Source organism: Furipterus horrens, unplaced genomic scaffold (assembly GCF_987537825.1).
Source record: "Furipterus horrens unplaced genomic scaffold, mFurHor1.1.pri manual_scaffold_17, whole genome shotgun sequence".
In the NCBI taxonomy this organism is placed as follows: domain Eukaryota; kingdom Metazoa; phylum Chordata; class Mammalia; order Chiroptera; family Furipteridae; genus Furipterus; species Furipterus horrens.
In genome coordinates this window covers 98,174,380-98,201,569 of record NW_028327187.1, presented here as the reverse complement: position 1 = coordinate 98,201,569, position 27,190 = coordinate 98,174,380, and the positions used below count along the sequence as shown (strand labels likewise).

Sequence of the window (27,190 nt, the reverse complement as noted above, 5' to 3'; positions counted from 1 at the left end):
AGGCAGGGCAGATTGTGCATTTTTAGCAAGTTCTCTGGTGATGTTGCTGTTGTTGGTCCTTGAACTCCCTTGATCTACAAGGAAATTTTTTTGAAATTATTGAAAGAATGAAAAAGGAATTAATAAAACTTCAATATAAATTAAAAGGTAAGAGTCTGAGATTATGCAGTGTTAAAATGTTCACTGCAACAAATGCACCTGCCACACTGGAACGGCCTAAAGAAATGAATTCATTTGTTCATTCGCTCATTCATATTTTCACATATGCAATATGTTCGTCACTTCACTTGTGACAAAACCACCCACCCAATTTGTCCAGTACCTCCTTTGTTCTATTTGTTCTCACATATGCTATCTCATTTCATGATTGGAACAGACTTTTTTTTTTTTTTTTTTTCAAAGATGAGCCAGATTAGTTAGACAACACAGGGGAACAATTTTTAACATAATTCCTGGTGAGTTTGATTTTTCAGCTGTTTTAAACTCAAATTGGCATGCTGATTTCAAAACTGCAGTTAGTTTTCTTCTATCATGTCAAGTTTTTTCTGTACAGCTTATCTTAATGTGACCACTCTAGGCTGGATCAAGCCTGGATCAGGGGAAGCACTAGTGCTCTCCTATTGGCTGAGAGCAAACCTCCCTTGAGTGGGGAGGGGTGGAGGATGACCTTGGAGACCAGTGACAGGTTCATACTTGTCTAGGCTATTCAGTTACACATGAGACAGTGTGGTGAGAGGTTGTGTGCCGCTCTATAGAGTGAATCGTATTCCAAAGTGTAGTCTGAGTTCTTGTCCGTATACAAGGAGTTAGCAGAATTTATTTTTTTATTTACATACATACTTATTTCCTTTCCTTCAGATCATGTCTGCCTCTGCTATTTCTCATCGTAAGTGCCCAAACAACCCTGATTCGTTTTGTTCTATCTGTGGCAGTTTCACCATTCCCAGTCAAAGGACAAACATCAGCACATTTGTCAGGCAGGCCTATTTTGCATATTTTAAAGTAAAACTTGGTGATCAAGATAAGTCTTGGGCCCCTCACAAGGTGTGCAAGCAGTGTGTTGAGAGTATGGATGTGGACGAAGGGAACATGTGACAAATTGCCATTTGATATACCTATGGTTTGGCGAGAGCCCAGAGATCATTCAAGCGACTGTTACTTTTGTAGAGTGAAAATGTCAGGATATAACAAAAAATAAATAAATGTAAAATAGAGTGTCCTAGTCTGCCATCAGCTATATGCCCAGTGCCTCATTCAGCTGAAATCCCAGTGCCAGTTTTCATTGAACTACCCTCTTTTGAAAAACAAGTATGGTGAAGAACTAAGTGACAGCAATGATGAAGATTTTGAAATTGAAGATGACTCAGTTTGTAAGAGACTTGATCAGCGTGAGTTGCATGCATGATTTGGCATGAGATTTGGGACTCTCCAAAAAGGCTTCAAAACTTCTAGTATCAAGACTGCATGAGAAAAACTTGCTTGAAAAAGGAGCGAAGGTATCCTAATTTTGATCAAGAGAACATGCATTTCTGCAGTACTTTTGAAGTGACAATGGCTTTGTGTATTGCCGTAACATAGTGGTTAATGGAGGAATTGGGAATTCCAATCTATAATGCAACTGAATGGCAACTGTTCATTGATAGCTCAAAGCAGAGCAATTTATATGGTGCAGTCCCAATTGGGCATTCAGTTTGTTTTCGCGAAGAATATGAAGACATGAAGAGAGTCATTGATCTGTTTCAATATCACAAGCACAATTGGATCATCTGTGTTGACCTTCAAATGGTCTGCTTTCTTCTTGGTCAGCAACGTGAGTACACCAAGTATCCCTGTTTTCTGTGTATGTGGAACAGCAGAGCTCACGAGGAGCATTGGGCAGCCTCCAAGATCTGACCTCAAACCTGGTGATCCAAACATTCTACATGAGCCACTTGACAGAAAGAACATTCTATTTCCACCTCTGCACATAAAACTGGGTCTCATGAAGCAATTTGTTAAAGCTTTGCCAACTGAAGGGGACTGTTTCAAGTATCTCATTTTGCCATTTCCTAGCCTGTCATTTGAAAAGATAAAATACCTTAATATGTCTGTTTGGTAGCAGAACTTGACTACTTGTCCACAATTTGATTTACAGTAACAATATATAGCCTTTATATGAATAAAATAACTCTAAATAAACAGTATATCCAGGTAAGTTTTTCTTTATTTTCCTCTCTATGTACATTTTGTATGATTTTTGGGACAAAGGGAGGGTATCATGTACCTTAAAACACTGATGTGATAGAGAAAAACTGGGGTCATTTTTGGATTCAGATGCCAAAAGTTAGTCAAAAACAAGTGTCAGATCTAATTCAACGAAAATTGTGTTCCCCAGTGTAATGTTTTCTTTCCAAAGTGTGGGTGGTAGTTTACAATTACTTTCCACATGATAGCTTGTATCTTCACCCAGACACTATTCATCTCTCTCCTCCTGCTGATGGAATCCAGAGTGCAACTTTACTTGTCCTTCTTACTGACTCGCTTTTCCCTCCACGGCCTAAGCACCATTATCAGAGAAGGTGACGGAACTGACTGTGCTTATCTTTGATTCTTGATAGAAATGTCAGTAAATCTCTTTTGCTCTCCATAGGTCTCATTTTTCAATCAAATTAATTATTTTATTCATAGAGAGGAATATCTTCTGTTGTCTCCTTGTAATTCCACGGTTGGAAGCTTTGTCTTCTTTTATTTATTTTTTTCTCTTTCCCTCACCTCCCACCACCCACAGGCTATTTTGCAGCATAAAATAAAACAAAACAAACATCACTTTTGCCCTCATCCTAAGGTTTCCAACTTCAGCATGTCAACAGACATTGTCTTGTCCCAAAAATTGTATTTGAATTATGCAATTCGGGGCATTTAATTCATTTCAATTTCATCAACATGATTAAAGATCTGTAATTGACTAATAGTTATATGTTTGTGCCAAAGCACTTTGTGGCTAGAGATATCTTACAAATGTGTTTATTCTATTAGCTTTCACTTCGTCACCAATTCACCTCCATGAAGAAACCAGAATTGGAGAGAAAAGGAATTCATAAGGAAATAATCAATGGAGACTGGAATAAAAATGAGGAAGAAAGGAAGAAGAAGCATCCACACATTTTATTTTGTTACTTATATACCTTTGCAAGTTTATTTTGAATGTTTCAGTTGAAAAACTGAAACATCAAATGTAATTTAGCCACCCTACTCTAGTTCCCTTAACCCCATAGAAAACACCCTGCAAACATAACCTTTGCAAAGACAGAAATGAGTGGGACAATTAGAACAGGCTGGAGAAAAAAGAGTGAAAGATATAAAACAGGCAAAACTAAGCAGTATAGTTAAAATATCCCATGGCTAGTCATCTTATTTATAATGATGATCATTCTTTACATTTTGAAATCATGCTGCTTTAACAATCTACTTTTTCCTACCCTGTCTCAGCCAATGTCCTTTATAGAGGTTTCCCAGATACATGGAGCTGCCGCTGTTTCCTAATCAGAAACTGAGGATTACAGAGGCAAATAAGTGTGTAAGAAAATGAGACTTTATCCTTAGGTAAACTAGGACATGCTTATTAACACGAAGTGAAAATGAGGGCAATTGGTTACCTCCATGCTTTTCAAATTTCTTGTTTTGTTTGATAAGCATTGATGGTTTCTAGGCTAAATTGTGTTTGCTAGATGCAACCTGTATAAAGGGAGCATGTGCATGTATGTATGAGGCTAGGATATCTACCTCCAAAGCAAAAAACATCCTGTCAAAAAGGCTAAAAAGGAAACAAAAATAAATACAGTGGGAGTGGTTTATTAATTAAATACCTTGCTAAGAGAGTGGAATGCACCCACATATTACCACAACTACCCTGGCATGAGACTCCAGCCTCTCTTACATGTACTCTCTTCTTCCAGTGGCACACTGCTGTTTTGTTCCCTGCCCCTCTTCTACCGAAAACTGTCTAATTGCCTCTTCTTGCGCTTATGCTAGAATTCAAAACCCTTGCCCTCTACCCTGGTTGACAACGTCATACATGATGAGACTCCTCCCTGTATTTCAACCCCATCCCTCAGCTGTCTAACCTTCCCTGCTGCCACTCTCCAATCACACTGGTCTTTTGGTCCCGTTAACGAGCCAAGTGGTCCCTATTGTCAGGTCTTTGCATTGACTGCTCCCTGTCTGGAATGTACTTCTTGATTCAAAAGCGGTGGTTCCTTCTTATCAGTGAAACTTGACATTGAATGATGCCAGCACAGAAACAACATTTCTGGATCATAAAAGCTAAATAAAGTAGCCCCTCGAATATTCTCTTTCACATTAGCCTTTAAGCTCTTCAGAAAAGTTATTTCTATCTGATGTTTCCATTGTGTTCTTTTTTTAATTGAGTGTCAGCCTCTCTAGAGGTTAAGGAGATCTCTGGACTTTTGGTCTTTTTTGATCATTACTGTGTCCCCAGGGCCTTGAAATGTATCTGACATCTCAAGGTACTCCATTAACATTTGTTAACACCTGCGCACGCGTGCATGCAGGTGTGTGTGTGTGCATGCATATGTATATAATGTTATATATAGTATTATATATAATAATATATACATAGATATATATCACAAGGAATATATATCAAATATAATTTGGTTATTGTTGGTAAATATGTTGGCAGATAATCCTTACCATTGTCAAGTAAAAATATGCACAGATTTTAGTTATGAACTTATCTGTATTCCCAACCAATTTCTTTTACTTTTGTTATTAGATAGCAAATTAAGAGTTCTAGCATGCCTTTAGCTACATTTCATATGACTAGACAAATGTTAATTAGCATTCTCCTCATCACTAAGCCTACGTTTAGGCAAGGCTGATGGCTTCTGGCTGGGTCTATTAACAGCCTGTCTTTGGGACAGAAATGAGAGGTGTGAACAAATCCACTTTTGTTTACTAGCAATTTACTCGGCCATCCTATTCCAAAGCAATAATATGTCTGGAAACAAGAGGTGATCCTCTCAATTGAAGCTAATCAACATGACCATGGTAATTAAAACTGAACAGATAACAATTTCTTAAAGCATTAAATAAAAGCCAGAATCATTAATTTTTCAATACTAACAATGTCAGATTGTCAGTCAACTTTTTGTTTTCTCCAAAAAAATCTACCACAAATCAGGTCCCGTATAGCTTTCATAATGGCTTATCTGATTTAGAGTGTAATAGATTTTATGCATGAATACACACAGTTAGTAAGTGTTATGGAATAGTCACTGTTATTTATAAACTCGCAATAGATTTCTGAATGTGCTTTGCTTAAATAATACTGTGTGTGTGTGTGTGTGTATTTCAAAAAATTATCCAGAAAAGACTATATGCTGCTAGTGGTTCAATATGTGTGTCTCATTTTTAAAACTCTACATCTTACCAAAAGCTCTGTTAGCTGAAAGGTTGTGCTTGCCCTCCTGGTAATCATTCTAAAAGCTTCTACACAAACCAAAGTCCCCATATCCTCTCAAAGAAAAACTAGGTTTTGAATGTTAATCCTAGCTGAGTGGTGATAATTACCATTTTAGGTTTCCCACCCACCAGTAGGATATGAGTGTGGAAATTACACACACACACACACACACACACACACACACACACACACGTGTGTGTGTGTATACTATCATGATTCACCTTTCCTGCCACTCACGTCTCCAACTGCAATTAATTAATTGACTAGTATGACTGATTAATGCCACATTGTTAGTCCTATTGGAAAAACAAGCAGGGAACAATGGGGGTACTTAGCCTCCAGAGGAAGATGGGAAAATAGCAAAGGAGGAGGTTGGATTTGAAAGACTTTCAAATTCTGTCTGTGGTTGCTCTGTTTCAGTTGCACAGATAGGAGCAATCAGAAGAATTTTGGAACATGACCACATGCAGGCAGTTCTATATCATATGCTTTATAATGATAAATGGGTGGAGTAAATTAGTTGACCCTTGGGTATGGGGGGATGTGGTCCAAACTCAATATTTACAATATGGTAATTATAACCCTCACCTCAACGGTTAGTTGCAATCATCCAAATGACCACAGCAGGGGAAAATGTCAATATGCATAGACTAGCACCTCCTGGTTCGGAATATCAATATTTGTGAAAATTCTATCTTCTATATGCCTTCCTCATTCTTTCAAAAGATATGAGCTCCAAAATGTGTATCCCCCTCCCTGCTGTCACACTATAATTTAGTACTGGAATCACAATCCTCCCAGCATATCTAATGAGTTTCTTTGGTCCTATTTTAAAGCTTTTAATCTTCATAAATAATAGCTAAGTAAACTTAAGATGCTTGGACAGTTTCTTTAGCTTAATGCATTCAAATCCACAGTTGGCACTTCATTTCTTTTCATTTAAAAATAAATCTATCTTGTCTCGATAGGCTCTACATGAATAGACACTCCTAACAATATAAATCAGAGCAACACATAAAGAATGATGAGATCTTACGTGTTACCTTTATGAGAAAAGTGCCATTTTCAAAAATGTCTTCCAAATTCTTTTTGGATTAAGTCAATGTATTTTCTTAAAGTACCTCAGGACCATACACTACTTACATTAAGGATTTCCAAACACAGATGAGAAATGTATTTTTTTCAGGAGGATGTCCATAAACATATAAGAGATTAATAATATATTTGAGGGCTTTATTTCCAAAGAGAAGTTTCCTGTCACCTATACCTAATAGGTGGTTGTATGCATAGGCAGCCCTCGGTTTATGGAGCCTCGCTTTATTGCACGTCACAGATGCAGCGATTTTTACAAATGGAAGGCAAGACCCTCTGTCACCAAAAAGATTACCTCTGGCTCCATTATAATACTCCCTTTATCCCGTGGTCTGGAACCAGCTACAATATCTGAGCTGTGCCTGACTATGGCTTCCTGTATCTACTTCCATGCCTTCCATAGTCACTTTTTAACTTTTGGAAAGAAGTTGGAAAATATTAACTAAAAGAACAATTTGGCAACTTTTCAAACATAGCTCTGTAGAAACCGGTCCTTCCATCCAACATGGCCACTTCAATTATGAAAGTGAAAACCATAATGCCAAGTGATAAACCAATGAAAATGTCCCCTGCAGAAGAGCTCCGCATGCTTTTGAAACAAACTGAGACTCCTGATGTCAGCAAGAAACTGCAACAGACTAATTGTAGCATGCCAAAGCATGCAGCTTTTAGAAATCAAAAACACTTACTTGCTTTGCTTCTCCACGCTAGCTACCCTGAGGCACTCCCATCTTGAATTGAGGAGATTCATCTGCTCTTGTACTTCTGTTTCTTCTTCTTCTGATAACTTCCCTGCTCCAATCAGCTGACTTCCCAATTGTAGGACATTACCAACCCGTCCCTGATGGGACGTCAAGTCCATCATGTACCCCTGACAAGGACAGAAGTTGACAGCGGTGATTAACACTTCATGGGAATTATGAAGGTTTTCACTATTTTTTCTTTTTTAAATAATTAATTTGTACTGTATTTTTTCCATTACTATTTAGTCCCCTTATACATCCCTCCCCCAGCAATCACCACACTGTTGTCCATGCCCATGAGTCCTTTTTCCTTTTTTCTCGATCCCTCCACACCCCCAGAGCTGTTATCTGCTCTCCATCTGTCTATCTCTGTTTTGCTTGTTAGTTCAGTGTGTTCATTAGATGTGTAGCCCATGTAAAGTATATCCCCAGTAAAAATACTTTTTTTCAATCAAACCCAATACTTTTTTAATGCGATTAAAGAAAATAATTAACTTAGGTCACCTTCTGCAGAAGCAGACCCTGAGATTAGGGTTTGTGTGCAAGCGACTTAGTAAGGAAGAGCTCCCAGAGTTGACCTGAAATGGAGTTGAAGGAGGACACAGGACAGGGAAGGAGAGGAGGGTCAGTATGTGTGTTATCTCAGGAAGTGTCCTAGCAGGGCAGTGACACCATATAGGGAGTGTGGAGTGTATGTTACAGTTCAGCATGGCCTTGACCTAAGAAAAGGGAGCCAGGCTTTCGTATTCCTGGTTGAGTCACTGCACACCCCTATCTCAGCACATTCAAGTGAGGGTCCTCCAAGTCAGAACTTCAGAAGCTGGCTATTGGAACCCCAAGCCCAAGAACATTTCCTTGTTTCCATCTCCAAATAAAAACTAAATTACCAAGTAAAGTCTATGATCGTCTGACCACTAGGCTGCACACCTGAAACCAATGCAAAATAAAATGGAAAGAAAACAAAACCAAAAATAAAATTACAAGAAGACCAGGATCTTACACAGGGATCGGCCTAAAAAGACATGCCACAATAATAAGTCGCGCACTCTGTTTCCTAAAATTGGTGTTTTGCTTTACCTCATGAGCATGAAACTGCTCCTTCACTTCCTCTACATTGTTAGAAATCTCTCCCTGTGCTTGCAGTGTGTCCTCAGCTGAGAGAAGCCATGAGAGTACTTCCTCCAGAGCTGTCTGGTAACCATCCAGGCTCACTTCGGTCCCCATCAATGAACTGCCAAATGACTTGCCTTCAGGAGCTTCCGAGCGCTGAATAAAATAAATTGGGCGTTATACAATTAGTATTTTTGCAGACTGTTCCAGTACATTAGACGATAAAATGAATGAAATATTTAGAATGCGAAAAATGTCCATGTGCAGTATCAGAGACAGGAACAGCAGACTCACAGAATCGTGCACGTGCATTTTAATAGCCTCACGAGCATACCTGCAAATGTTCAAAGGCTGCCTGAAACCCACTTCAACTTAATATTTTATTAAACTTCTTCTGGATTACTATAAAGAGTGGGATTAATACATCATTTCTTCATGTTATATTTGAAATGCTATGAATTTTCATCCACAGGTAACTTCTTTTCAGTTCATGTTTTAAAGTGCTTTATGTACATATTATTGGTGTTATAGTTACATACATTTGCAATGGCATTAAATGGAACATCTCTTTCCCAAAACCATGAGGCAATAAAATATTTCTGAAAATTTACAGAGCAGCAGAGTTATCAGTATGAAAATAAGGGAGGAGGGATAAAAGTTAAACAGAAATACCTCAGTTATACATCTGAGATTTCTAACAGTATAATGACTTCTAGGAATTAAGCCTTTATTTCCAGAAGGCCATGGTTTAAATAGCAAGATATTATCATAGGAGCAATAAAGTATAAAGTATTTGCTTCCTCATTGAATATGCAAGAAATTAAGTGAGACTCACAACAGTTGTCTTAGAATTTCTACTGGAACCCTGAAGCTGGAAACAAAGGGGAAAAAGTGTCCATAATTCTCAGGAGGAGATCCAGGTTACTGAAGTAGGAATTGCTAAAAGGTGGCCACAAAACTGGCTCCCTACCCCTTGGTCCACTCTCTAGCTCAGAGGTGTATAAGCAGCAGCAAGGAGAGTGGAGAATTCTGGTGAGATGATATTCCTCTGGGGGGCTCTGCATGGCCACACCTTCTCCCCACAAGCCACATAATGGAGACAATCACCTGTACAGGATAGGGGAGTTTCCCGGATGGAATACTGACCTCTAAATCTGCCTGTGTGTTTGTATAACTTCAGAAGTAATGGGGCCAGTACCAACAATTGACAGAAGAGACCTCTTGTGATAACCTATGTGTCTGCTGCTTTAACCTTATGGCAATCATCAACATTTGGAAACATGTTAACAAATAAGAACATGTGCCGGCTTGTCTTTGTTTGGGTCAATGGCTTCAAACATCTTGAGAAGGACCGCACTCAACATGGTTTCCTGTTGAGGTGAGGAACACTGGCAAACTGATGACATACAGTAGAAGCAAAGCAAAAATATTGGAGAAATGGAGAAGACACTTTTAAAAAAGATTTTATTTTTTTATTTTTAGAGAGATGGGAAGGGAGGGAGAAAGAGATGGAGAGAAACATTGATGTGTGGTTGCCTCTTGCGCACCCCCAACTGGGAACTTGGCCCCCAACCCAGGCATGTGCCCTGACTGGAATCGAACGGGTGACCCTTTAGTTCGCAGGCCAGCGCTCAATCCACTGAACCACACCAGCCAGGGCAGAAGAATCTTTTGTATATTCCAAATATAGCAAGCCAGCCCTAGGCCCTAAAAGCAAGGTTTCACAAAGGAACCACAAGACAGTGTAGAACACTCAGAAGCTACTTGGGAGATTTCACAATCTCACAATCTTGCCTAGAGAAAATCCAACTTTTTTTTTTTTTATTGTGTTCCCCTGGCATGTCTGCCTTGAATTTCCAGTCCCCTCAATGCTGAGCCTTATCCTACTGAGCTGCTTTTCCGATAAATGCCCCAATTTTGAAACTTGAACACTATAAATTTGTCCAACTATTAAGTCCTTTAAGATTACAAAACACAGCGGCAGTGCCTAGTGTGATATTCCCATCCAATGGTGTGCTCTCTGTTTCTACAGAAATGCCAAAAATACCTCATGCTGATTAAGTCAAATTCACCCAGATCTACTATCTCAAACAGGGCCTAAGTGCCCCAAGAGGGTTAATTGCAAAGGCCCTTCCATAGTCAAGGCGATTTCTGAAGGTCTTAAGGGTTCTAACAAGTTCCATGGCATATATCCCTTCTGCCCATTCCTAATTATGTACTATCAAAAAAATATCAAAGTCAACATTAAGAGGGGAGAAGTCACAACAAGGCACCTGGGAAATATGTATAGCTGGGACCAGCCTCATGGTTGTGCAACTTGAGCAACTGCACAGTATCCAAGTCTCCGAAGGACCCCATGTTTTTTTATCTGCTTCTTGACACGGTCATCTTAACATGCTTAATGATTCTACCTGTGAGCTTGGGTTTTAAAAGCCAAGTCCGATGCAGTGATGAAGTATGCACCTGAGCAGAGAACATAACTACGACATATGTGTCTGCCCCATTTGCATATATTTTATATATATATATATATATATATATATATATATATATATATATTAATGTTTTAATGTCCTATTTGCACAGAATTCTGGTGGATCCACCATAAGTGCGAATTTAGTGCAACTTAAGCAAATACAAGGTAAGTGTGTTATGGCCATGACTGCGGGAATGGGGGCACTAGGCCTCAGGAAGTCATGCTTTCTGTTTGAACCAGACATTGCTTCAAAGCCAGAGAGGAGACAACTCTAAGAAAACACAACCAACCAAGGAGTTCTATCCTGTCCTTGCTCACACGTATTTCTTTCCTGGTAGCCAACCATTTATGCTGGCACTGATGCCATGGGAAGAAAAGGGAAAGGTAGGGCAACCCAGACATCTTTTTCCTTTTGGTCCTTCCTTGTTCAGCAGTAAGCTGAAGGGAAATAATATTGGTAGAACATGCATCTATTGAGAAATGAAATAACAACTGAGTTAGTCGCATAGCGTTTCCCCGCTAGAATGAAATACATAACACAAGCTACAAAATACAAATTGGCTGGTAACAGTGATTCTGCACAAACTAAATGCTTATATTTGCATTTATAACTGCAATTGCACAATATAATGAGCAGTAAAATTCATGCTAATACTTTAAATTTTTAATTTTCTTTATTCAGTATGATATTAAAGAGCAAATAAAGCACCACGGAAAGTTGAGAGGGGAGACCATGGAATAAGTAGCTTTATGTTTCAGTGACCTGAATGGTACTTTCCTTCCTGCTTCTTGAACAAGGTGTTTCATTTTAAACTGGGCCATGCCTGTTATGCAGCCAGCCCTGTGTAAAGGTAGAAAAAAAGTAAATATAATCCTGGCTGTTTTGCTTTCTCTGGGTTCCAGATGAGAGTTGATGGGAGTTTTATTATGCTCAGTAGGTAGATCGGGGCTGTAAAACTCAAGGGCTATGGAGGCAAACAGTGTTTGGATCTTGACTCAGACCTGAGGTCTTGTGACCTGAGAAAGTTACTGAGCCTTATCATAAGCCTTAGTTTCTTCATACATAAAATGGGAACAATAATACTTTCCTAACAAAACGTTGGAAAGAATTAAAGGCAAGTGTATAAAGTGTTTGGCAGAATTCCTGACCATGTGTAAGAACCCAATAGAGTATGCTAAGCTCTAATTATAATTAGAATCTCAAACACATAAGAACCACTTTAAAGCACAACCTGCCTCAAGGTTACCTTCTTAAGTCACTGTCCAAATTTCAAAAGCCAGACAATTATTGTAGAAAAAATAACCCAAAAAATCTTCTAAGAGCAAACATCAATTAAATTCAGCCTTTTTGAAACTCCTTCCTCAACCTAGCTCCTATTTAAAACTTCTGAAAAATCATTAACATTCTCGAGTCCAGATAATCTTCTCCAAATGATAAATTGTTAACACTATTATTCAAGTAGCACAACATTGTATTTCAACATTGTACAACCTAGATTAAAAAAGTAAACACATAATGATTTACTGATATTTATAGAACCTGGAATTTTTGGAGAAAAGTTTAAAAGACAAATCTTTATATTCAAGGACATGATGTCTAGTATGCATAAACGGTGAATCTAAGTGTTATGTGTGATGATGTTCATAAAATAAAAACTTCTCAAAGACAGCCTTATTAAAGTTAAATCCAAACATGAATAAGCTCTGTAAAATTACATAAATAACTCCATTAATCATTCATTATTCACATCCATAAATTTAACTACCGATACATACGATTATGGTTAAAATTGTCAACTGTGCTCTGAGTAACTCTCTTTGTCTAGACCATTGTTTTTCAAATTGTAAGTCATGATCCCTCAATGATACATTAAATCATTTTAGTAGGTCATAACCCAGAATATTTTATTTAAAATTAAATATGCTACATGACTATATATAGTGATAGATGGTAACTAGACTTATTGTGGTGATCATTTAGCAGTGTATACAAATACTGAGTCATTATGTTGTACACCTGAAATGAATATAATGTTATGTGTCAATTATAACTCAATTTTTAAGAACGGAAGTTATAAAGTCAGGATTCGAATCCATGCCCAAGGACCACAAGCCTACGCTCTTGCCACTACACCTCACTATATCTCTAGAATACCAAAATGTTTACGTTTAAGAGAGTCAGATTTCCATATGCTGCTGAAGGTAGATATTAATCAGAAAACATTATTGGAAAAATAAATCAACAATGTACATGTTAAAACTAATAAATAATTAAATTAGAGTAAAAACAACAGTATGTCATATACATTAAGGATTAGTATTTTTGTAAATTTTTGTTTCAGATATATATATTCTGGGTCAAGATGAAAAACATTTTTGTAGTTCATTAAACACAATAGGAAGTGGTTCTGGAATTTAAGTGCTGATAAACCCAGGAGAGAAGAAATTTCTGTGAATTCCACATTTGCACATTCTCAACAACTTTTTAAAAAATCCATGTCAAAGAGAGAATTTGGAAACAAAGCTATATCAAGAAGCTTACCCTTTCGATTACAGCTCCACAAAATAAGTCTTCATGCCACAGTATTTCATATTTCATGCAAGCTTATGGTTAGCTCATACATTATGAACTAGCATCAAAGGAAATTTGCTAGCAAACTTGGAGACGCCACCAGTATCATCAATTAGAACTTTTTTTTTTCCCTACACTTTGATCTTATTTTAATTTCTGTCTTCATCACAGTAGTTTATGTTTCTTTGCAGTACTTTGACCAAATAGTGATTCAGATGAGAGGCATAACAATGGATGGATAAAACAGGCCTGGTTGTTTTCAAAATGAAAAGCACTAAAATTTACTCAACATGATCCACATACTTCAGAGGCTTAATTACTGCCCTTTTGAATGAAGAGTGACTAGATAGTGTCATCTGCATTCCTGAAGGTGTTGCTAACGCATGAAGGTGGCAGGAAGAGCAGAGAGGGAAAAGTGAAGTAAGGGAAGACAAATGAGTGTGTGTTAGTCCTGCAACGTCCAGAACAAAAAGGTCTGGAAACTCATTTCTGGTAACAGTAATGGTCGTAATGAAACATCAAGTGATAGCCTTGACACTGCTACACACATAAATATGTCCTAAAACCCAGGTTACTATTTGTCTGATCTTGGGTAAGTTATTTAACCTGTCTGCATCTCAGTTTCCCCATCTGTAAAACAAAGAAAGTAAAAATATATCGCCATAGGATTGTTGAAAAGCTTATATGAGACGATGTACATAAAATGCTAAGTACATTCCAGTTCCCAGAAAATGTTCTGCAATGCCTGTATTTGGGGACCAATGTTCATTGAAATGGCATATGATTTTTATGAGGAAATACAGTTGAATGAGCTGCATGTATTTTTAGAAGCATGATTTGGCAATTCAAACTGAGATAAGTCATCAAATGGCTACACATACAGGTAGTGAAACCAGCAATCCAGCAAGCCACAAAGCTCTTAGAAAAATAGCTGGGACGTTTCCAGAGGGCACAATCTATCACTGAGTAGTTTTATATTTCTGTTGAAATTGATCTGTTTTGGCAACTACCCCAAATTCAACCTTAAAATGTGATGCGAGTTTTAACCTGGGTAAAGAAAGTTTTATTGTTCTTGAACATATAAATGCTTCAAGGACATTTGAAAATGTTATTACTTAGTTCCTTTAGGGGTGTCATACTTCTTGTTTATAGAGTCTACATCAGTGCATGGCTGGTGAATCTTTGATGTATTCTATAATCTTTTTATCCTTCAATTTGTCCAAGTATATAAGTTGGGTCCATTTAAACAAAGCTAAACAGAAAGGTTAGTAAGATGATCACAACCATTTCCATTTGGATCACAGTTCAGTTGATCAATTTTGCCTTTTTTTTAATATGTTTTTCTTTTCTTCATTTCCCCAAATCAAGAGTCAATGACTTTGAAACTACTAAGAAAATACCTGGGCCCCATTGAGTTGCCAGAAGTCAATTGTAGATTTCAAAATGATGCTTTCAAGACAGACACTGATATCATCACACTTAATAAGGGGACAACAGAAAGGCAGCTAGGTGACAGCGCCCAGGCTATGGGTAGAGACTTCCATTTTATGACAGATGACCCTGAGCAAAAAGTAAAGCTAAAATCGGTATCTTCTAAAGGAAAAGCATGGGCCAAATCCACTGTTTGGACCTATACCATCCACAATTCCTATCACTTGCCTTCAATTTTTAATATGAGCCAAGTTAATATCCTTTACTATCACAGAATGTCTCACAGAAATACTATATTGTGCTTAGTATGCTCTGTTGAAGAAGACAAAAGAACTACATCATCTGTACACATATGTATGCTATGCATATATGTATATTTACATTTTTTAAAGTAAAATCTCATCCAAAACCCTGCTAAACAAAAGTGTTCTGCAACCAAAAGTGTTCATCTTGCTACCTAAAACGCTGGCCTCAGCAAAGACTGCTGGTCCTCATGTTATCTGTCCTCCTCTACTTCTTCCACAGGAATAGACAGTTTACGTGGCTGTTTGGTTACCCAAAATATAAACTACAGTTCCTAGCTTCCCTGGCAGTTAGGTATGGCATGTGACAGAACAGTGGCCAGAGGGATAGGATGAGTGCAACTTCACTGTCAAGGCCAAAGAAGAACAGACATGCCCTCCCCTTCGTTTTTGCATCACAGTGATACAGGCAGGTCTTAGGAGGTCACAGAGAGCAACAAGGCAAGAGGTCTTGGGTGAGCAAGCTCTGTGGGGCTTGGAACACCCACATTTAGACCGACGTTTAGTTAAGATACATACTTCTGAGAGAGAAATTAACTTGTTTCTTAGATAACCCATCACTAAATTGTGTTTTGGTTACTTTCACAAAACTTATGGCCTCTCTAATGCACTAGCATGCTGTAAGTTTCCAGGAGCTAAGCTTCTACTATAAAGATATATGTATTTCTAAGAGCTAATATGAGATTTTAAAATAGACTTTCTACCATAAATTTGTACATCTGTCTGATAATATACCCTCTCTCAAAAGCATACTTCAGTAAAGGTTCTAGTTCATTTTGCTTCATCATTTTACAACCCATATACTTTAAAACGTTTTTTACCAGCTTTACTGATACATCAATGACATATTAACATGTGTAAATTTAAGGTGCATACTATGTTAATTGGATACACTTACATAATGCCAATATGATTACTACTGTAGGCTAAGCTAACACCTCCATCATGTGACAAACTGCCATTTTTGTGTGTGTGTGTGATGAGAACATTTAAGATCTCTCTTAGCATCTCTAAGTATATAATACAAAGACTATACTTTCAGGGATCATTTCTATAGTTTGTTACTAACTATATAATATAGTATATAAATTGGGGAAGCAACATTTATTTTATCATTAAAACTCATTTTTCTTCTAACTTAGGGTCTCATTTAAAATACATTTTAGGACTTCCAGCCAAGATGGAGGCATAGACCGACATGCTTTGTCTCCCTCTACAACTAAGAAGGAATACAACTACTGTAAAATTAAAAATAATAAGAAGTTCCAGAAAATAAGGCTACATGGAAGTCCAACATATGCAGTCATAAACAAGTGGTGCTCATCCGACGGGTAGGAAGTGCAAGCCTGCGGCTGAGAAAGGTGAACTGTGCTGGAGGCGGCAGCTGCAGCGGCGAACGGCAGGACCTGGTGAGCAGACGCCTGTGTTTGCGGGGAGGAGAGAGGCACCTGGGGGCCGCCCCGGCTGCAGACCGAATCCTTCGGCTCGCAATTCCAACAGCGGAGAGGGTGAACCCCGTTGGGAGGGGGCCCTGTCCGCCAGTGGAGAGTAACAGCAGGAATCCATCTTGGACCCCCGCCCCCACGCAAAGCACCACAGGGTGGTGAGAAAGGTCACCAGGTTGTGACGAGCATACGAGCTCCACCCAATACAGCGTAGGAGGCGTGACAGCGCCCCGCCCAAGAGAAAAAGATAAGCAAAACGGTCAGAATGACAGAATTAATGATTGAAATACCAATCACATAGCTAACGAAAAAACTAATAAAAGCCTTGACTGAGGAATAAATAGCGAAGCTTTTGGAAGCTCAGTTTAGTCATAGTTATAAGACAGGTAACAGACCGAAGAGCAGGGTTGAATCAAGACAGCGAAGGAGTGAAGGCTATTCCTGCTGAAATGAACAAAAATACATACAAGACAAGTGGTGAGGAAGGGAAAGCCATGGATCAAATTAATAAATCGGAACATAGGGAGGGATCAAACAGTCAACCAGTGCAGAAAGAGGATACAAAAAGTGAGAAATATGATGAGAGGCTCAGAAACCTCTGGGACAGCTATAAGCGATCAAACATTTGAATTATCGGATTGCCAGAGGATGAAGAAGGAAAACTAGAAATTGAAAAATTTTGTGAAAAAATAATGAAGCAGAACTTCCCTAACTTGGGGAAGGAGGTGAACTTACAGGTCCAGGAAGCACAGAGAGTTCCGGATAGGCTGGACCCAGGGAGGACCACACCAAGACACATTATCATCAAAATGTCAAAAATTAAAGATAAAGAGAAAATCTTAAAAGCAGCAAGAGAGAAGAGAAGAATTGTGTACAAAGGGGTTCCAATAAAACTATCAGCAGATTTCTCAAAGGAGCCTTTACAAGCAAGAAGGGACTGGCAAGAAATATTCAAAGTAATGAAAAGCAAAAACCTACAACCACAATTACTCTATCCAGCGAAGCTGTCATTCAGAATAGAAGGGCAGAGAAAGTGTTTCCAAGACAAAGTAAAACTGAAGGAGTTTGTTAGATCCAAATCACTGTTACACGAGATGTTAAAGGGACTGGTTTAGAAGAAGGAGGATCAAAACTATGAACATTAAAGTGAAAATTGTATCACAACAACCAACAGCAGAAGCTAGGGGATCAAAACAAAGGCAAACTAAGTAGGCAATGAGAGGGGAAAAAGAATTATAGGTACGGCGAACATATTGGGGGGAGGTCAGTGGGGAGGGGGAAGGGGGAAAAGGAAGGGAGATGATGCAGGAATTAAGAAGCATAGTAGGAGGGAGTGAAGTAGACAGGAAGATGTTGAGAAGAACTATATGCACAACTAAAGGGCATGGACTAAGAGGGGGGGCAACTAGAGGGAGGGGGGAGAAGGGGGGAAAGAAATTGGGACAAGTGTAACAGCATCATCAATAATAAAAACAAATTAAAAAAAAAAACATTTTAACCAATAATCATGACTTGGAAAATGGGCGTATCACAGTGTAAAATATACATGATTTTAAAAACGTACTTCCCAATACAGCAGGTCATCAAATAATGTCATTCTTTGCAACATCATTTCATTATAATGTTGATGGAAGTCTGCAGGAACTTAACTCCTATTTATATTAATTAGACTAGTGAAATTGGCTTCTTTATGCGATACTTCACTTAAACTTGCAGAGCTTATAGTTGACATTAAGTGAGGACTTACTGCATTCCCTTTGATAATCTGTGTGTATATTTACTTTTTATTTCCTTGTCTTTCTCTAACTTTTCTAACTCTACTCTTTCATACCATTGAGCAAACATTTTCTTTTTTTTAACCTTTTTTATTATTTATTTATTTTTTATTGTTTTCCTATTATAGTTCTTCCATTCTTTCCATCGCTCATACATTTACTTTCTAAGTTATGCTATATTCTATTCCTTTATTTTCTCAAAGTAACAGAGCCCTACCTATAAAATAAAAAATGATGGAAAAGAAATAACTATTGCTATGATAAACTCTCCTAAGCCAATGGAAGTTTAGAAAAAAAAATAGCATATTTAAATAGATTTGTAAAGTACCTAATATAAAATATCTTTTTAAAAAACATAGTTTACAATAATTTTTAATAACTATCAAAACAATTCTCAGGTAAAGCAACATTCTCAGAAATTCATTAGGTAATGCATGAAGGGTATCAGATTTAGTGACTTCTTTGCACACATTATCTCATATTATTCTCAGAACCACCCTAAAAGAGAAGCCCATTCCCAGATGAGGAAACGGAGGTCACACCAAGAGGTGCTGGAGGATAAACCAGAATACCCACAAATGTCTATTCCTTCTTGTCATTCTTCAGAGTGGGAGAATATTATGGGATGCATGAATTCCAGGGAAGGAAGATGAACATAGTAACTATGTAATTACTTTGTTACATTTCAACAACTTGAAGTCAATATTTGGTTGGAATTCATATGTAGGAATTTAAACCATCAGGGATTTTCTAAAAAGTAACTTTAAAATAAGACAGTCACAAATGTCTGAGAAGACCAAATCAATTCCTAATGCAATTTTCCTCAACTCTACTTTCAAATAGTACTAGTGCATATACATATACAGTCTTAGTTATTCTAATCACTTTTATTAATATCTAAACTAAATATGACTCACTGGATGATACTTATAAAATAAAAAGAATTAGTAAGTATATCACTTTAGGCAAATGGTTTTTATTTACCAAAATTTTTCAAAACTAAATATTATTTTCCAAATTCATGTATATAGCCACTTAAATAACATCCCTCCAAAATGAGTGTAGTCTACAGAGTTTGCTATAACAGATACAAACTACTCAACAGTGAGCTAGGAGAGAAAACTAATCATTATGCATTTCCACATGGCCATTTGAAACAAAATTTGCTTTATTTCATAAATCATCATTTACAGCTCTTAGCTATTTTTTCATTTACTCAACAAGTCTATGTCCAACTGAATTTGAAGTTATCACATTAGATTCTATAAAAAAATATTCAAACTTATCTACAGTTGCACCAACTTCCTCATTTCATATTTCAATGTAGAGTCTTATTCGTCCTGTTATGGAATCCAAGGATCAATCCTTAAAACCTAAACTTTTTTTGTAAAAGGCCCAACAGTGACTATTTTCAGTTTTGCAGGCCACTGAAGGCCAGTTGCACCTACTCAGCTCTGTCATTGTAGACTGTGGCACAAAAATAGCCACAGATGATACATAAGTGAATGAGCATGCCTATGTTCCAATAAAACTTTATTTATAAAAGCAAACAGGTGACAGACTGATTTGGACTCTGAGGACCACAGTTGCCCATCCCTGATACCCTATCTGCTTCCCATATTTAATCATGTTCACTTTCACAGACTCAAGAACATCCTACTGTTCATTATTTCCTCTCTCTCCAACCTCTATCCCTCACTGACCCTAATGGTTGCTTTCCCACTCTACTGCATGTCGGAATTAGCCTTCTCTAAAATTTCACTGCACCCCCTGGTCCCACCCCCTCCTCGGTATGTAACCATGTGTCAAAGGCATCATGATACACAGAGCCAGTATTTGCCCTCAGGGAACTTCCAGTCTGTCTCACTTTGGGTGAGTTCACATTCTCATTCCCGAGGCTCTGGAATTTATAAGCAGTATGTGCTTAGCAAAGTTATTAATCTCAGAGCCCTGGTAGGTACCCAAAAGTGGATATGACATTATTAATGTAGAGAATGCTTGTAAGACTCACAGATAATATACACATAGTTTTTATGAACATTCAGTATCACCCTTCCCATTCAATCTCTACAAAATGGCATCCATTGCCTCACTCTTCTTACTCAGTACAATGTAAAATAGAGAAATAAAACAATGTCAACAAAGGGAAGTTTGGTTTTACTGAGATTCTCAGAAGTCAAAAATATTCAACTAAAGTAACACATTTTTGCCTAAGTAGGTAATTCTTCCCCAGACATACGGATATTTCCACTTCCTTCAGGTGGACCAGCTACTTGAATTTTCCATCACCTTGCACACATATCACTAAATTATTTCTTATTTTTTCTTTATTTATTTTACACGCCTTTGCTGCTTCTCATTCTTCCTAAAAGGGTGCTGTGGTATATCCTACAGAAAAACCCTCCCATTGACTATGAGTGCAGAGCTTTATTTATTTTGCTCACTATGTAGTGCCTGACACATAGCAGAATGTGATCTGTTGAATCAAATAATAAATCCCCTAACACATGCCAGGTAACAATTTTCCATACTTTAAATTAATATTGGCACTCTCTTTTTTCCTAAGGGAATGAAACCAAAGGTACTGTATCTAACTCAGAGCAGAGAGATGAAATACCATAGCACACTGAAGATGTCCTACTTTGGGCACATCATGACAAGGCAGGGATCTTTGGAAAAGACAATAGTGCAGGAAAAACAGAAGGCAGCAGGAAGAGAGAAAGGCCAAATTTGCAATGGGTTGACTCCATAAAAGAAGCCATGGGCATTAGTTTACAGCAGCTGAGCAGGGCTGTCAAGGACAGGATAGTATGGACGTCATTCGTAGGGTCGCCATGAGTTGGAGCCAACTCAATGGCTCATAACGAGCACTTCCTATGAACAATACCTGCTACCTTATTCTGTATACTTTTTGTCTCCCTATTCTCTTCAAGGAGAAAGATGCATTGTTTAAGGCCTTTAAAGGTTGACATTTGTAAGGCAAATGTTAACGATATTAAGCCCTGGGAACACTCTGGGTCGATTTCATTATCAGCTGCAAATTCTGCCCTCTGCCTCAAGGAAAGTAATAAAATACCCGAACAGTGAGTGCCTGCCCTTTCGGTGGAGGTAGACTAGAAGGTGCATGTAGACAGTCGGCTGAAGGCAATGGGGAGTTTTTCAGTTTTATCACTGGCTCCTATCAGGAGTGAGCACGCTGCAAATTTGTACTTCAGGGTCCCATTGACAAGTAAAGTTTTTAATCTCAAGATTCAGAGAAATGAAAAAGAGTAAGGGCTCATTGGATCTGATAAAAAAAAATAAGACATGAAAGCTTTTGACAAGCTTTCCCGTTGCTGTACTAACATTTCTTCTTACATCTTGAGGTAAAAGATTCAAAAGGCAGGGTGGTCTACAAGTTGGGAGGAATCACTCCCTGAATTAGGAAATATATTAAAAAAGCATTTAAGGGTATAAACAGAGTGGGGCAAAAATAGGTTTACAGTGTGAGTATGCAAAACAGTGAATTCTGGTATTATTACTTATTGTATTATTTTCCATATGAACAACTGAAAACCTACTTTTGCCTCACCCTGGATTGTAAAATGAAGCAATGGAAAACATGAGTAGCGAAGCAAAACAGAGCCCCAAGTGAGGCTGACGTAGAAAATACATGTTGTAAGATATATATATGTATATATACACACACATACATATGTGTGTGTATGTATGCATGTATATATAACTTTTATTATTGCTGAAATGACTTTCCCTTTCTTCTTCTACAATTGGCTAAAAGCTGTCCAGCAAACAAGACCCCTTACAATTGGTTCCACACTCACCTCTTCTTCGTTATCCTAGCGACATCACCCTAAACCACTGGTTCTCAACCATGGGCTGTGGCCCTGTCAAGGTCAGTGAGCAGGGTCAGGAGGTGGTTGTGCTTGCAACTGTGGGGGTGGCAGTTGCCCTGGACATGGAGGACGCGCGGTGGGGAGAGGCCGGGCATACTGTGAGCCATTCTATAATGCACAGCTCAGCTGCGGTCAAAGGACCATCGCCACTCTGCTGCTCCTGGCCAACAACAAATGTCTGGGTCGAGTGGCAGTGGTCACACCTGATGAAATCATAGCCTAAAACAACACTAGAACCACATTAATGACATTCGCTCCAAATTGCTTCCCTCTCCTCCATCTTTTGCTTACTTTAACTCAAGTTGAGGTTGGTGGCAATGTTTGTATTGAATGTGTTGCTCTCTTCGGCAACAACTTTCAGTGATTTTACTCTTAAAATGAAGTCCCAAATTCATCCCCTATCATGTAGGGGGCTCAGATGTTTTCTTCCACTCTCTCATTCATGGCTTTGGGACCCTACAAATTACCCATTTTATGTTTACACCTTCCTACTTGTTTATTTCTCCTGCTACAAACATATTAAAACAAAACAAACAAAAACTCTTCTCCAAATACACTGAAATCATATTCTCCTTCAAGTTCCAGCTGACATTTCATCTCCTGTATGACTTTTCTTGATCCTTTACAGTGATATTTTCCAATTTTGTAAATTGTTCATCTTCATCAAAATGATATTTGTGAATAACATTCCACATTTTTAAAATAATTTGTTCAATAGTAAATTTGAGAACTGATTCAATTTAGCTACCCTATTCACTTTCACCCAATCCACCAGTTTTTTTTTTTAAACATGCCTAATAAAATTTAACCTTCCATCATCTAAGTTTGGATATTTTTACTATATTAAAGGAAAATATTTTATATTTATAGTATGGATTCAAAACCTTGCTGAATTATTTTGTCTGTAATATTTTAAACAGATATAATTTTTCTTTTCATGTTTCTGTGTATAGATGTGATTTTATAACTGACACACTTATGATGAGATTATTGCCAAATACCCATTTTTGAAATGCTCTCTCCATGGCATGCATTTCTAACAAAATTCAGTTCCTTTCTTAATGTTTGCTAATACTGAATTTTACCTTGAAAGGAGAGATCAACTGTTTTACCTGCTTTTGGAAATATCTGAGAAATAACATAGCACTCACAGCGATTTGTCAACAAAAATTATTGAGTATATTTGAAACACTTTTCCTTTAAAAAAAAAAGAAAATATGTATTATATTTTTTCCTCTACTCTGCCATGACATAACTCGAACACTTCTGTGAAGTAAAAAAGATTTTCTGGGACACTCCTATTTTGCTACAACATATTATAAGCATTCTACTACATAAGATAATACAACCTGTAAATCCACAAAACTATTCAAATGCATTGCAGTGCATCCAGAGCACTGGTGGTGCCGATAAATAAGGCAGGGCCTCACCACTAAGCCCTCCTATAAAGATCTCTGACTTTTCGCTGAGGGTATCAGTGCCATACAGGGGTCGGCAAAAGTAGGTTTACACTTGCACTGTGCCATTCTTTTGAGTTAATAAAGCCATTGTAATAACCATAACCTGCATGTCTTTTTCTATATGAATGACTGTAACCCTACTTTTGCCTACCCTGTATATTATATAAAATCATCCAAAAATATGTGTATTAAAAATCATTAAATTGTATTTCTTTCTTAATTTTGAATAGAATGTGCATATGCCACTGTAATGTACTCTTTAGGAACCTCAGTGTATCATCTTGCATACCTCCTAGGTGGGTGCTCCCCACTTTCTAGACTATGTCCCAATCTGTAACACTTTCTTCATCCTCTAAAAGCCTATAGAATTTATAATCAAAACACAAGTATCACACACGGAGTGTCTACTATTTGTTAAGGTGTGGTGAAGTACACCATTAAATCACCTAATTTAACCTTACAATATAAGGGATGAAGGCTGTCTACATTGTATAGTAAGAAGGCCAGATTCATAGAGGTTACAAACTTGCTCAAGGTCACACAGTTTAAATAAAGAGAGGAGATCGGAGTTGAAGTCAGTATTTGTCCCACAGAGGCCTGGAATTTTAGCTATGTTGCCAGACATAATTTTAATACCTTTAGGGGAAGAAAGTATCCAGAGATAGCTAGTATGCATTTAAAAATAAAAATATAAAAATGTGGCATATTTTGTGTAAATGTAATAATTTTAAGTGTCTCAGACACTCCTAGAACTATTAATAGAATTTTATGATTCATCCAGCTTCTCACCCCTAGATCTTTATAACTGATTTTTCATGTTTATAATATGATTAGCTTTGGTTTACACTTTCTGCATTCTCAATAGATAGTTTATTCATATACAATTTTTTAAAACTCTACCATGAGCTTCATTAGCCCAATCAATATCCTATAATTTATATATTTAAATCAGCACATAACACTATACAGTATGTAGCAACAATATCACTTGGATTATTTTAGTGATATATAATCATGCTTATTAACATATGTTGAAATTTAAAACATGCTTCTTAGTGTATTTCAAATTGTTTTATCTACTTTGGAAAACAGAAAGGGAAAGAAAGAAGGAATAAAATCACTTTCTTTCCTTACATAGTGAAAAATAATGTATTTAAAAACAATGTTTCCTTATATTCCTAAAACACTCTGAGTAGAATCAGTTAACATTTTCTTGATTTCTATAACTCTTAAAATTTTTCTATAAAATCAGTATTCTATAAAAAGGTATTGTTTATATGTTGGCCTTATTATTTATTGCACTAGGGAGGGATCAGAATTATTGCCACACAGACAAATTAAAACCATAAATTAAATATTGAACATTAAAATATGACAGCAATTAAAAACCTTAACATGAGTTTGAATTAAAAATCATGCAAATGAGCACAAAAGAAAGGCTGAACATGTTTATTCCGGAGAAACCATAAATCAGGTAAAGGAAATAAGTTTGAGCTAGAAGAGAAATAATTACAAGTATGTTTAGAATCAACTGATTTAGAAATGCTGCAATTCAGCTCAGTCTGACAAAGGAACCTTTTCAGATAATCAAATTATGCCTAGGCCTGAAGGTACACAAATGACATTTGTTTAAAAGGATCCTGACTGCCTTGTAAACTTTTACAATGTTATTAACATGAGTTGCTCCAGAGACTTGGCCAACACCGCTCATTTCTCCCACTGTCCAGGCAGAACCATAAACTGCTAATTATCATGGGAGTAGTTTATCGAGTATGGATTATCTGGAGCTCTTATTTCTCTTGCATTTGGCCTATTCAGAGCTCATGAGCCTCTCAGCAAGAAAGTTGAGGCTAAGGAAGAAGGAAAGGCTGCTGAAATTCAAAAAAATTAAATTGGTTCCTTGTAAGGAGCATATACAGCAAAGCATTTAGAAATGCTAGAAAAATTAACCAAAATGTGACCCAGAAAGTTATTGAATGTATAGGCAGGGGGTCTGGCCGGGACGGCCGGTGAGTTGATGGTGCTGCAATCTCCCTCTCTTTGTACGTAGCTCTCACATCCGACATGCTTGGGACCACGCCAAATCCGTGCGGCAGAACCTGGCCGAGATGGGGTTGGCTATGGACCCCAACAAGGCGGTGCCCCTCCGTAAGAGAAAGCTCAGTGGATTGAGCGTCGGCCTGCGAGCTAAGTGTCGCTGGTTCGATCTTCCAGTCAGGGTACATCAGAGAAGGAAAACTCTGACTCCAAAAAACCTCCGCTGCCTTGCGGCATACCTCTTCAGGGGAAAGGCTAAGGGAGTAAACCCCGACAGAAAATCCGGAGCCGGAGTCCCTAAGGCGGTTTGATGTTGTAGTCAACACCGGCAACTCCTGCGGCGCACCTGAACCCAAGCTGTATCGACTCCGTCTTTCCCTTGGACCCTTCAGCTGCGAAGAGAGGGGGTGTCTGCTGCATGGGCAACAGCAGACCCTCCGTATTACCCTGCCCAGGCTCTGTAGCTTCAGCTTCACGGGAGAGGACACTCCAGCGTCATCGCAAGATGTCAATTCAACACGGGAGGAGACAGATACCGTGTCACTCCCGAGTCGGACTGCACAGCCATTCTCGGCGGTGCAGATAGACTCTTAAGAAGCTACACCATCGTCTCTCGAGACGAACGGCTGCCGACGACGACGACGACGACGATTCAGTCAGGCAATAGCTTGACTGATTTTCTCCTGACTGTATTGTCTGAAATACTGACTGAATTGACTGGAGGTTTTAGTGTCTTACAGGACTCAAAGTCCTTATTTTTAGCATATAATAGGCCACCTTAACAGATATCACTTCTCTGTGAGCAGTATATAACACTCATTGCCAATACAATGACCATTTCCAGTGTGAGGACAAGAAACTGAAAGTCAGCTTTCCAAAAGAAGACTTATGACAACTAAATAGTTTCTTGTGGAGAAAAGAGTTTGCCTGGTAAAGAGTCAACTAGAAACTTTCTTATTTGGTTTTATACTTGCCTGTGCATTTGACGTGACTGACATCGCTGAGAGAACATACAGATGGTCAATAGATATATGAAAAGTCGCTCAATGTCACTAATCATCAGAAAGATGCAAATGAAAACCACAATGAGATATCACCTCACACCTGTCAGAATGGCCATTATCAATAAATCCACAAACAACAAGTGCTGAGTAAGATGTGGAGAAGAGGGAACCCTCGTGCACTGTTCGTGGGATTGCAGATGGTGCAGCTACTATGGAAAACAGTAGGGAGATACTTCAAAAAAAAAAAACTAGAAAATGAACACAGTGACTCCCTTCTGAGTATATGAGTATATATCTAAAGAAACCCAAAACACTAATTTGAAAGAATATATGCACCCTTATGTTCATTGCAGCACTATTTATAATAGCCAAGTGCTGGAAATACC

General features: G+C 37.9%; 1 protein-coding gene and 1 pseudogene across 1 annotated transcript in view; one reads left to right on the top strand and one right to left on the bottom strand.

Moving 5' to 3' along the window:
- The window catches only part of DMD (dystrophin), a 1,939,482-nt gene that overhangs the window by 1,401,158 nt on the left and 511,134 nt on the right, over positions 1 to 27,190 (bottom strand). The window contains exons 10-11 of the mRNA XM_090265340.1: positions 8,377 to 8,565; positions 7,246 to 7,427 (exon numbers count right to left, since the gene is read on the bottom strand). Coding sequence (XP_090121466.1) covers positions 7,246 to 7,427; positions 8,377 to 8,565 — 371 coding nt within the window. The remainder of the gene's footprint in view (positions 1 to 7,245; positions 7,428 to 8,376; positions 8,566 to 27,190) is intronic.
- On the top strand, positions 16,217 to 16,294 carry LOC149991676 (small nucleolar RNA U3; annotated as a pseudogene).